This window comes from Coptis chinensis, chromosome 4 (assembly GCF_015680905.1).
Source record: "Coptis chinensis isolate HL-2020 chromosome 4, ASM1568090v1, whole genome shotgun sequence".
Lineage (NCBI taxonomy): Eukaryota > Viridiplantae > Streptophyta > Magnoliopsida > Ranunculales > Ranunculaceae > Coptis > Coptis chinensis.
Window position 1 is genome coordinate 82901438 of NC_141459.1, and position 13690 is coordinate 82915127.

The 13690-nt window shown below is 37.5% G+C and overlaps 1 protein-coding gene across 2 annotated transcripts in view; it reads left to right on the plus strand.

Moving 5' to 3' along the window:
- The window catches only part of TPC1 (two-pore channel 1), a 36243-nt gene that overhangs the window by 21328 nt on the left and 1225 nt on the right, over nt 1–13690 (plus strand). For both annotated transcript variants that reach the window (XM_086557747.1, XM_086557748.1), the window contains exons 16-21: nt 6902–6965; nt 8729–8897; nt 11690–11754; nt 12021–12111; nt 12630–12716; nt 13548–13622. In XM_086557747.1, the coding sequence (XP_086413873.1) occupies nt 6902–6965; nt 8729–8897; nt 11690–11754; nt 12021–12111; nt 12630–12716; nt 13548–13622 (551 nt within the window). The remainder of the gene's footprint in view (nt 1–6901; nt 6966–8728; nt 8898–11689; nt 11755–12020; nt 12112–12629; nt 12717–13547; nt 13623–13690) is intronic.

The window sequence follows — 13690 nt, forward strand, 5'->3', positions numbered from 1 at the left end:
AGCTTCATGGTCAGACTTTCTCGATGAATAAGATAATGATGCCAATGTCGTACAGCTTGTACAACTGCATAGTACTCTAAGTCATATGTAGAATAATTCAATTTAGCACCAGTAAGTTTCTCACTATAGAAAGCAACCGGCTTGCCATTTTGGCTCAAAACAGCACCAATGCCGTGCTTACAAGCATCACATGTCATCTCAAAGAGTTGAGTGAAATCTGGAAAAGCTAAAACAGGAGCAGAAGTCATCTTCTTCTTAATCAAGTCAAATGCCTCATTAGTTTTAGGAGTCCATTTGAAAGATTTCTCACTCGTCAAAGCAGTTAAAAGAGCCATAATATTGCTGAAATTATGAATGAACCTTCTATAGAAAGAAGCTAATCCATGAAAACTACGAACCTGAGGAATAGGCCACTCAATAACAGCCTGGACTTTGGAGTCATCAACACAAATACCATCAGCAGAAACCACAAAACCCAAGTATACCACAGAGTCAACCGTGAAAGAACATTTCTTAAGTTGTAAATAAAGTTTCTCAGTACGCAAAACACCCAAAAGAATCTCAATATGCTTGATATGTTCAGACTCAGAAGAACTGTAAATCAAAATATCATCAAAGTAGACAACACAATTTTTTTTTCAAATAAGGCTTCAAAACCTGAGTCATAAGGCGCATGAAGGTAGACGGAGCATTAGAAAGACCAAAGGGCATGACCAACCACTCATATAAACATTCATTTGTTTTAAAGGCAGTTTTCCATTCATCTCCAAGTCGGATACGAATGTGATGAAATCCAGATCGCAAATCAAGCTTGGAAAACACCTTAGAACCATGTAATGAATCAAGCATATCCTCAAGGTATGGAATGAGAAAGCGATATTTTACAGTGATTTTGTTAATAGCCCTGCTATCAACACATATCCTCCAACTCCCATCTTTCTTAGGAGTAAGTAAAGGTGGCACAGCAAAAGGGGACATACTTTCTGACAAATCCTTTAGCTAATAACTTAGTAACTTGCCTCTGTAACTCGGCGTGTTCAGAAGGAGCCATGCGATAATGTGGTAAGTTAGGGAGGGGAGCTCCAGAAATAAGATCAATAACATGTTGGATATCTTGTAAAGGGGGCAATCTTCCATTAGCAGGCTCAATACAAACATCAGAATATGAATCTAGCATTGGTTGTAACATAGGTGGTATGGTAGTAGGGCTTGCAAGAAATAACTCAGTAAGAGCAAAAAACATACCGCAATTACTGGTTTCACTGGTGGGCGTGGATGAGAAGTTGGGCGGAATGGAGTCAGTGGTGCCAAAACAATTTTCTCGCCACCAGAAGTGAAGGTATAGTGTTCTCACACCCATTATGAGTAATAAGGAGATCATACTACCAGGGACGACCAAGTAACAAGTGGCATGCGTCCATGGGTGCAACATAGCACCAAACATCATTCTTGTATTTAGGACGAATGGAGAAAGAAACTAGACAACGACGAGTAACCTTGACTGTGGCACCATCCTATAACCAAGAAATGGTGTAAGGTTCAGGATGTGGCTCATCCTTGAGTTTCAGCTTGTCCACCATATCTTTAGAAACAATATTATCACTGGAACCGCTGTCAATGATAACATTACACAACATGCCATTTGAAGTGCAGCGTGTATGGAAGATATTATGGCGAAGCCATGACGTAGGAAGATAACAACTGGAGTAAATAAAGAATGACGAACAATCAATTGGGGACAACCAGAATTTGCATAAGTCAAAAAACCATCAATCTCAATGACTTCTTCTTCTGGATGGGTGAGATTTTCTTCATCCTGTGTTAAACCCACGCGCTTGCGCTTAGGACATTCACTACGAACATGTCCAATTTCCTTACACTTATAGCGTGTGATTGGACCCACTCTGGTAGGAGGAGGTTTGGATGACGAAGTAACATGGGTAGAAGTGGCACTAGCAGTAGCTGAAAGGGATGAGCGAAGCAAATCTTCAGCTTTGAGAGCATATCTAATGGCAGCAGACAATATCATAAACATCTTTGAAAGCTAATACCTTTCGAAGTGGTTTGTGCAAACCATTCAAATAACGCCCAACTTTTTGATCGACGGATTCAGACAAATCAGCCTGTGTGCACAACAAAAGGAACTCCTCAGTATACTCAGTCACACTTTGAAGCCGTTGTTTCAAGTTTTGGAGGCGTATGAATAAATCATTTTCATAGTCATGAGGAATAAATTCTTTTTTCAACTCTCGGCGCATTTTATCCTATGTAGTAATCTGGCGGTAGTGTGATTGTGCATGGGTTTGTTCCAATTCATCCCACCAAACGAGTGCATCACCCTTGAGTTTGGTGGCCACCAATTTAACGCACTTAGGATCTTTCATATTCTTATAATAAATTTTTTTCTCAATTTTGTTCAACCAATCCACAGAAGCATCGGGCTTCAATTGTCCATCAAATTCTGGCACATCTAACCGTATATCACCCATCTGATTTTTTCTAAATTCGCAATAAACGGTTAATGTCAAAATTACCTACGGTATCTTGCAAATTTTGTGGAAGCTCGCGCCTTGGGTTGCGACCATTGTGGTTATCACGCCGCGGTGGAGAACGGCTAGGGGAAGATTCAAAAAGGATCTGGTGGGTCAGGTGCTAACTGAAGAGGTTGTTGAAGATTTCCGGCGGGGAGTCAATGTACTGATCAAGGTCGAATGGCACACCATTGGTAGCAGCAGACCCATTGTGTTGGTGGCTATCACGACCATGCCTATTAGTTTGGAGTTCCTTGACTTTATAAACAGCCCCATATGGATGGGTTGGGGTACCTTGGTCCCGATAAGTAAAAGCCTGTGGTGGGATATCCAATTGAGCATGATGGTTGTGTAAAGGAAGGATGGGTCGTCTTCCTCCTTCACGAGGAGCTTGCTGGTAATGAACCTGATTTCGAGCAGTGGTGCGAACATTGTCTTCATGTCCAAGATCTTCTTCATCTCGAACTATGTGTCTTCTTAGAGTCTGATATGAATTTAGATCTGCCGTGGGAAAAGTCGCACCAGGTTGGTGGTGATGATCTGGGAAAGGTGGTAAAGTCTCAAAATTTCGAATTGGTTGTTGTTGGAGAAGTCAGGTCTGGTTTCTCTTTGGTGCACTTGCAACAACACATCTATGGTGGCTGTGATTGTGTGCTTTTGTGGTATGGACAAAAATGTTGTTAATCAGGTGAGGCAGATTGCCGTTGGGTTTGATTGGGGGTAACTTCGGCTGGGGTTGTGGGTCACACATCCATGCGGCAATGCGATGGTGGTGTAATTTATATTGTTCTCTAAGTGCTTCAGGTAAAGAAAAGGCAGCCGGAAGGTACGGTGATGAGCTTTGTCGCGAAGAAGTGAGGCTGTCTACATCATAGTTTTGCTCCTATTCAAGAAGGATGGGAGTATGCTGCTGATGATGCGGGGTTGACACCTTCAATAGAATTTCGTCTAGTGCTTCTTCAAAGCGGGTAACACGAGTCGTCAAAGTAGTTGGTTTCTCCTTGTTCTTTTTGTGATTTACCATTGTGAAAACCCAAAATCTTAAAGAATCTGATACCCATTTGATGTAAACTCGAAGGCGGAAGCAATCTTTGAGGATAAACACCAATGAAAGTTTATGGAAATAGCCAAAAACTAGGATTTGAATAGAAAAACGAAATCTCTTAATTCAATAATAATAATCAAATCTCAAAATCTTAAGGGTTACATCTGCTTATAAAGAGAACTAGTTGCTAAAAAGAACAAATCCTAATCATAATAGAACCTGGGAAACTAAAATAGAAGCTAGTCTAATTCTAATTAACTTAGGATTCAAAATAGAAATAGAATAAAAGATAAACTCTAACTGTAGCATTATGCATGTGTTGTGCACATGATAATCTATTGCATCCTCGCATCAATATGTGTCTTACAAGGCTTGATCCTAGTGCCATATAGTTAATGAGTAAAAAGATAAAGGGTAAAAGTCATTTACATGGAAGACTGCAAAATGAGATAAATTACAGATTCTCCATAGAATTTGTCTCATTTCTCAAAAAAAGTTTGAATTTTCCCCTGAGCTTATAAGTTCTATAAACAATTTTCCTTGAGGTGGGTTATACAATATTAAAGATGGGCATCCAACTTAAAACCAATTGGTGATAAGTGGAGATACCCCAATTGATTCTCGTACTAATTTGTGGGCTCATGAATCATCAGTACCTTTTTTGTTTTCCCCTTTCCATCACTTAAATAAGATAAAAAACACACACTGTATCTTTCAGTTTTTGCTTATAAGGAGATGACATCCTTAACCCTTAAAAGGGGAAATAAATTACAACGTTGAAGATGGAGTTTCATCTTCTTGTCTATATATATTCTTCTTGTCTATATAAACAAAAGAGGGAAGATTCTTTTTTTTTGCTGGAAATAGAGGGAAGATTCTTGAAAGTCTGAAATAGTTGACAATTCTTAACTTACATTGATAGTCTTGCACCTTTGGCCTCGACCCGATGGCGATCCCTAAATTGGAAAGTCCTTGAGTAGATTCATGTCTAAAATGATACTTAAAAAGGGACTTTGTGTGGAGTGAAAAATAACTCGGGGGCTTCCCATCGTCCCATCCAAAGCGAAGTAACTTGAGTACCCAAAGAAGTTTACTGGGAGATGGTGGTGGATTCACAGGTTGGCAGTGTCGCGGTGGTGGTGGTGTAATTGGTTGAAGATCAAAGAAATAAGAAAGGTGGGTTCTAAAGGATAATGTTGTTCTTAAAAACTGTCGAGACTTATAATCCCATATTGGGTATCTAAAGCCTCACATGACAATATACAAATCTTAGGGCCTCTGTCAACACTCCCTTTCAACTATGGGATACTTTAGGCCTAACACGAGGAGTTCACGACCCCTTTGGGCCATAAAATAGCTCGTTGTGAATACGCTATTAAATTTGGACATCCGACTTAAAACCAATTGGCAATGAATGGAGTGGCCTCATGATTTATAAATTTTATTGTGAGGCTTTAGATATCCGATATGGGATAAATCTCAACAAAAAACTGTAGAGAAATCAAAATTATATTAATATTCAACTTGATAGGTGTTGAGATGTTTAGTCCCATTTGAGATATGCTCTAAAGTACGGACGCACCAACCATGGGCTGTGTCCGCGTCGGTATGCTCTAAAGTACGGACGCACCAACCCATGGGATGTGTCCGCGTCGGACGCGGACATGGTCAACACGGTCAAGTCGCAGTCAACTAAATTGGACGCGGGTCAAGACGCAGTCCGGACGCGGGTCAACATGGTCAGGATGCGGATTTTGACCCAAAAAAATAAAAAATAAATCAAAATAATATTAAAAAACTCAATTTTTTCATTTTTTTGTTTTATTAAGACTTATGATATGTTTTTAAAGTTTGATTAGGAAATATTAAACTTAGTTTTGTGGCTATTTATCTTTAATAGTTTTGAATTTATGAATGTTGATACATTTAATTTAGTTTTTAATATTCAATTTATATAAAATAATATTATAAATATTAATTAATTTCCGCATCCTTTGTTGCGTCTGCGTCCTACATTTTTGAGATATAACCGAGTCGCCGCGTCTGTATCCGCATCCGCGTCAATGTCCGCGTCTGCATCCGTGCAACATAGGAGATATGTTAAGCCTTGCATTGAGATATATAAGTTACTGGGCCTCTTCACTTATCACTAATTGGTTCTAAGTTGGATGCTCATCATCAAAGCGGGCTATTGTTGCTGACGCAAAAAGTTTGTTGTTTACTCCATGTCACCTAAATATGTTGGTCCACATGTTAAGCTCAAGTAATGCCACATGCGAGGGGGTGTGTTGAGATGTTTAGTCCTACCTGAGATATGTTATGCCTTGCATTGAGATATATAAGTTCTTGGGCCCTCCACTTATCACAAATTGGTTTTAATTTGGACGCTCATCTTCAATAATTCAATAATAGGTTTCAACGCTTTGTCGTGCCCAATTCAATCTTTACCAAACCTTAATTATGGTACTTAGAAAAGTTAAAGTTATAAATTTAAGGGGTGAAATTTAAAATCCGCTTTGGGGTGCCTTTTATGTGACTCGAAGAGGAAGGGAACGAGGTCAGAACAATTTGATGATTCTTAAAATTTAGGAGTAACCAACTCAAAACTCATAGCCAATTGGTGATGAGTGGAGTGACCCCATGATCTTTACATTGTTGTACAAGGCTTTACATATCCCGTGTGGGACTATATTGAACATCTCAACATGCCCCCTCATGTGTGGTGTTACTTGAGGCTAACATGTGGACAAACATATTTCGTTGACATGGAGTAAGTTGGTCCATTTGGCTAGGCACAATAGCCTGCTCTGATTCCATCTTAACCTTTCGGTGCATCCAACTAAAAACCAATTGGTGATAGTGGAGTGGCACTGAGATCTTTGTACTATTGTGCAAGGCTTTACATATCCATATGGGACTGCACTATATATCTCAACAATAATAATTTGCTATTTACTTTGATTGAATTTTGTTATAAATTGCTTGGTATGGTTGAGAGGATTTACCATCGCTAAAGTATACTATGGAATTTTCCTTTGGTAAATAAAATTAGTAATAGAGGCATAAGATGTGAATAACATGGAGTACCTCGGAAAAAGTATAGCATATTTAAGATTTGACCTATTTCATTTTCTCGGAAATTACCCTTATACATCAATTGCGAGTCTGATTTATAATTCTTTGGTCCAATTATCATTGGTAAATAGAGGTAACTCTGTATCCTTGTTCCTGAATTTTATATACGTCAATTTTTATTTATTTATTATTATTATTTTTGAATGGTATGATTCCAGTTACCAAGCTTATGGACAATTTTCTTTTGCAGTAATTGGAGAAACAACAACTTTTATTGCTCCTCGTGGCCTTACGTTTCTTTCAAATGGAGAATGGTATGCCTCGAACTATCTTGATTTACAATATCATGCTTCTTGCAGCTTTTGGTATTAATATTGGTCATATCATTTAGCAACTAATGTTTGAACACTTTTTTGGTTTTGGTCTTTTGGCTATTCAAACAGAATCATGTCCTTTATGTTTCTTTCTTTGTGGATTTATGTGTCTAAAGTTTCCAGCTTAATTCATGATTTTATGGTTAGGTTTTTGGGTTTTGATGTGCTTAGCTTTTGCTCTGGACCAGTTCACCTCCATTGCCTCAATTTAGATAATTTTTTTATGAAATCAGTCTCTTAGAGTTTTCATCTTAAAATTGCATTACAGCTTGTCATTGTGTCTGTGCCATGTTAGACACACAGACTTTTGGAGCACAGACTATAGTGGTTATCAACAGGGACGGACCAAGGTATAACCTAGGGTATCCACTTGAATACCCTTGGGGGGGGGGGATACACGTCTTTGGTGCATCAACAAACTATGTTTTGAGAAAAGTCAGTAGCATTGTGGTTCAGCAAGTGGTCACATGCAAGTTCAGATTAGATTTGTGCTCGCTTCTCAGTTTCCAACTCATTTAACAACTATCTTTAGTAATTGGGTAGTTGAATGCACAATTTTCAATCTTACTTAGTAAAAAAAAAAAAAACACTTAATAGATCACACATTTGATTCCCAGTTGACATTCAAAATCATTGAATTAATATTCATAAATAGATATTCTAATGCCAAAAAAGTTGGGTACTTGATGGGAGAGTCAATATTGAGAAGATCGTAATACACCTACCTAAAGAAAACAATACATTTTAATGATTCGTCACGGAATAGTTTACAAGCTCCATGGGCGATAAGCTAGCCTTAGCATAAACTTAAGCAGGTTGGCTACATATTTTGCTAAAGTTTTGTTTTGTACTACAGTTACTGAAAATTTGAGAAATTTAACTAGTTTATGAATTGTTTTTGCAAAAAAGCCGACCGCTTTTGTCTGTTTTTTAAATTATCAAGGTTGTTAATAAATGTTTGCATACCCTCGAGAAAAAATCTGGGTCTGCCACCAGTCATTAATGAGGTCTCAAGAATTTTGTTCAAGTCTTTATTGGAGCATTAGTGCTTGCCCAGCCTGGGGTGTTCTGAGGAATGTGCGTACCCATGTCATACCTGCAGTGCCTTTCATGATTTTAAAGCATCTTGTGCCTTGCTTTTGGAGTGGTCATTAACAGTTTTCTTTGTGTTGAATTTGTTCATTTCAATACCTTCAATTTTGCCATTGTATTTATAAACATACATTAATCCAAATAACACATGCCCGTGAAGCTTGCACCGTCATTTTCTAGATTAATTTCATTAGGCTACCCGTAGTGAAGTACCTTGTAGAGTTGTAGCTTTTATAGAGTGACTACAAGGATTCATCTCTACTTGAACAATGTGGGACTATACTATACTACTCATACTACTCTACATCTAGTTTCCAATATTTTTCATATACAGGGTGCACTAATTTATCTATCAAATTTTGACTTCGTTGATTGCACTGATTACAGGAAGCATTTATACATAAATATTGAATCCAGTTCATCAAACTTTTGTTTTTTAATGAATTCTAAGGTAGTCATATCATACCGAACTGTAGTTTTCCTGTAAAGGGACGTCTTTTCTTATTGTGGCCAAGCGTGTGGTGTAACCTTAGTTCAATGAACAATGATTAGCCTTTCAAAGACTTCCATACAGTGCAATAGGAATAACTTTGTTCCTTTTCTGTTGACAGGATTCGTTACCTTCTCATTGCAAGATTACTGAGATTGATAAGACTATTGATGCATGTTCAACGTTACAGAGCTTTTGTTGCGACATTCTTAACCCTTATACCGAGTTTGATGCCATATCTGGGGACCATCTTTTGTGTGATGTGTATCTATTGCACCCTTGGTTTACAGGTATGCGGGTTTGTCTTTAAAAGGTCCAGAAAATAAATAATTAAATGAAATACCTGGAGTCCTGTAAAATTGGTCTCATCTTGGACAAAGTTCTAATTTTTTTCTTTGATTAATTCCTTTTCTTTTCTTTCCACTTACATTAGTGCTAAATGTCAATGAAGAAATCAGCGATTATAGTTTGATGTGGGAAAAAGATGAAGCGATAACTAGTAGTATCAAATGAGAACTATATACTACTTGTTAATGTCACCACTTTACTCCAGAACCTTTAGAGAATATATAGAAGGAGATGCTGGTCTAACACAAAAACGCGTTTAACCGTACTCCTGCTTAGCAGTATAGCGTTGCTGATTAACAATCCTTCAAATACAATTGGTACCATGTGAGCTGTTTGGCATGGCAAGACGTATTTTTTCTGAATATCATTTACTTTCCATATTTGATAGCCTCTTTCTTTTTCCAAATTTTGTCAAACTATGTTGCTTGATAACTCACTAAATTCAATAGTATGACCACTTTTATTCGTAATTAGTCATTATGTATTGATGGGAGTACGTTGGTGTCACTGTATAGATGAGGAGTTCTGGATTCCCTCTCCGGTCCTCTCCTCCACTATCAATTTGAACTTTTTAAGCCCACCCCATGATCATCATTTACCTTCAAGGATTTTTATATCCAGGTTATGTGCACATCCCACTTAATGACACTAAAATGACCTAAGTACCTTGTTACAAATTAAGAAAAGACCTCTAAGTAAATAGCTTGTAATGATCTTTATCTTTTTTGTTTGGTTTAACAATCAGTGTAAAGATCCAGGGTGTATCTCCATTGAGAGTGTAGCTCTATTACCACTGTTACTTTTAGGTGCTTTTATGCCCAGGAAGCTGAATATATTTTCAGTATAGAAGTTCAGGGTAGCTATTTGATAATGATATTATTTTGGAAATAGTAGCAAAATGCACCTATCATGGTATTGCATTTATAACCTACTCTAGTATGATATCTTCCCCCATCCCCTTTTTCTGTCCAAGTTAGTGTGTTTACAATTTAAGATGAGGGGTGTCTTGTATAGTTATAGTTATGTATCTTGCACTATTATCTTTTTTATTTTTCTTTTTTGGTATGTTTTCATCAGGTATGGCTAGTTAATTATGCTTCACTATATTCAAGAAGTAACATTGGTTGTTAGTTACTATTAAGATGGAGTATAATTTGTGCAAGTTACTTGAACTGGCTAGCGAATCAGGCTGATGGACAAAAAGTATCTCTTTTCCTTGTCAAGCACTCAAGCCGGAGTTCGATCAAAATTGAAAAATGGAAAAGAAAAGAAAAGAAACATGAATATGTATATGTTTGCGTCTGTATCTGTGTGTGTGTGTGTTTGTTGGGGAGGGGGGGGGGTTGGTTGGTTGATATATGTACAAAGGGTTTTGTACAGAAGTCTGTACAAATGGCCCGTTGGTAAACCTACAAGATGATTAAGCGCTGCTATTTGTTGGATATGATCTCCCAACAGTAGAGATCATCCTTAAGAAATTAATTTTTAGAACATATTTCCAACCTCGTTAAAAGAGGAACGTAAATTGAATAATTCTGGACAGAAGTAACTCCAAAAGTTGCTAAATTGGTGGAGAAAAGTGGGTTGACTGCAACTTTAAAACCAATTTCTTGAAACCTTGATGTTAGGCCTGAGTGTGCAGGTATAAAAATCTCTCCGGTATGGGGATGGGGTGTTGATCAACCGATTGAAGGGCAAAGCTCAGAGCTCTATCCCTTCGCAAGACATCTGTGAAAGAAGCAGTGGGTGTAACAGCTGTGAGTAGGAAGAGGGAGGGCCACCTGATCGCTAGGAAGTAGTAAGCCTATTCGCCTTGAAGGTCATTGCTCGCTAGTTCCTAGAGGAGGCCAGTTCAATTCGATATGACAGTACCAATGCCATCTCTTAGGATCCCACCATAATCCGAACCCCAGATTGGCATTCCCTTCTCCATGAAAGTCCATCTTGATGTGAAGGCAGCCGATAATCGAGAGGGGTCAGATTCGTATATGGCAGTTGAGTGAATTAGGTTTCTATCTTTTGTACCTTTCTTTCAATCCCTTCTTCATGAGCGTGGCTGAACGATTGATGAGCAGAAGGAATGCCAAAATGCTTCGAAGTTCGATTCGACGGATGAGTTTGATTAGTAATGGTGTAAGCATGGGCTACCACTGCCATATTACTAAAATTAGTGTAATCATGTAATATTGCTAATGATGTTAACGGTAAGACCTTAAGAACTATGCTGGCCAAAGTAATCAAGGTCTCAGCTAAAAGCCTAAAACCAATTATAATGAGATAAAATAGCTCTCTGATTCATACGTTGGTACATGTTATAGACTCCGAAAAGGGGTTCGTTCAAGGATGAAAATGACGTGAACCGCGAAATTGTAAGTAAAGTTTTAGTTTATGTGTCTTGAGTCATTGACAGAAGATATTCCTATGATTACCGTTGAATAGTGGAACAGGATCCATGTCGCCACTAACTTTTGGAGTAAGGTGTATGTGATGATGGTTATAATCATACTTGCTAAAGAATTTCATGGGTGCCTATTCATTCACAATAGTGCTAAATATACAGTCCATGTGGATTGGACTAATGCTTAACTTTTTGTTTTCTGAAATTACTAAATGGATTGGTGAAAAAATGTTATGGAGATGTTCCTGTTTATCAGATTCCAGATTATAGTATGATTATTGACAAGTACATTCGATCAGTTGATGCAATAACTAGTGACATTTGCTTATTTTGCAGATCTTCGGCGGACTCGTCAATGCTGGAAACCCAAAATTACCAGGATCAGCTCTTTCTGATAATGAGTATCCTTGGTGATGCTTTCTCAGTTCCATTTGTCATATAAGTTCGCTTGCAGTAGTTGTTGTTATCCAATTGGATGCATTATAAGAAATGCATAATGCTATAAAGTCATGCTCTATATATTTTCTAAATGGGTTACAAGTTTGGACACTGTATACTCTAGAGCTTTTCATTTGCTTTCAATTGATATATTTTGTTGATCACTCTACTGGTATGTCTCAGTAGCAAGTTTCAGTTTGTTCAGTATGTTTCTCTTGACAAAAATCAGTTACTTGCTTTTTAACTTTAATGACTATCCGAATGGGATGGTGACACTTTTCAATTTGCTAGTCATGGGCAACTGGCAAGTATGGATGCAGGTAATAGAATTTTTTGATCTCCATAATCTGTTATTGTTCATGTATTTTGACGAAACTTATGCGCGGAAGCAGGAAGTATGTGAACACCAATTAATGATAATAGTAACCCTAGGTCCTATCAATAGAGATAACATGGAAGAATCCTAAAACTCACTGCTTTAGTTCAATTCACATTGACACGGTCATAATATATTTAAGTTACTGAATAAGAGAGGAAGACGGTCATAATATATTTAAGTTATTGAATAAGAGAAGAAGACGAAATTCTGGAGAAGAAGAGAGAAAAAGGTATACGGCCAATTAGTTTCGGCCTTCTCTCGCACATGTATATAGGGCTTATTTCATCTTGGATTCCACTGTAACATACTGCATGTTCAATTTTATACAATAAGATGGCATGGATAATAAATTGACTCTCATGTGAATATTGATGGCAACTTGATACTTTGATTTAATACTTCTGTTACTTATTTTCTTATCACCGTTAGAATATGCTACTGATCTTCCTGCCATCTCAGGGCTACAAGGAATTGACGGGAACTTCTTGGAGCCTTGCATACTTTATCAGCTTTTACCTCATAACAGTCTTGCTACTTCTAAATCTGGTAATTCTCGGCATCCTTTTAGTCAGATATATTCTTATTGCAATCATAGAGTGACAAAATTTATACATGTGGGCTATATGAGAAGGCGCATTAATTTTTCTCCTTCTGGTTCTCACTCAGTTGAATGTAATTAAAATGTTGGTCGATGTGTTTGACATCAATGGATTGAAAACAAAAGTAAAACGAAATACTTGTTAGACTGGTGCTCGGAGTAACCATCAATACTTGGTAGGCTGTGGATCTCAGCTGAAATTACTATTTTCCTGTCTAGACATAGAATGGCATTTTGGTCCGAAGTAATGGTGCTTCCCTGTACATATCCTTTACTTAGCAAATAACTTGACTAGAATCACCGTTTGTTTGTTAGGAAATGTTCATATCTCAGTTGAATGGGTGAGTTCCTATTAGATCAGTCAATTATATATTTATATGTAGGAATGCAACTTAGGGTGAGTTCCTATTAGATCAATTATATATTTATATGTAGGAATGCAACTTATTCATTACCAATGACATAGTACTAGTCTTTTAGATATTTAATTCGGAAAGCTACTTTACAAATGTTATCTACTCCAAGTGACATCGGTCAGTGATGTAATAACTGTTATGAGTCTGTAAGTTTTCAGATTTCCCATGATACCAGTATTAGATTTTCCATGATATTGGTATCGACACCAAATTTACATGGAAGATCAAGAATCATTTAGAGGGAAAAATACTGTGATCAACATTTTAAGTGCCTCAACTTTGACAAGTGTGCATCTTTGAAGCCTTGCTGCATGAGAATGTAAAGAAAACACATGACAAAACTTGTATCTCGTCTTATTTCAGGTCGTAGCGTTCGTCTTGGAGGCTTTTTTTGCCGAAATGGAACTCGAACCATGTGAACGGGAAGATGAAAGCAAGGTATGTTGAACTTATGCTTACATTTAAGGAAATCGAAACTACTGACATCTTTGAGGGTGCTCCCCTTT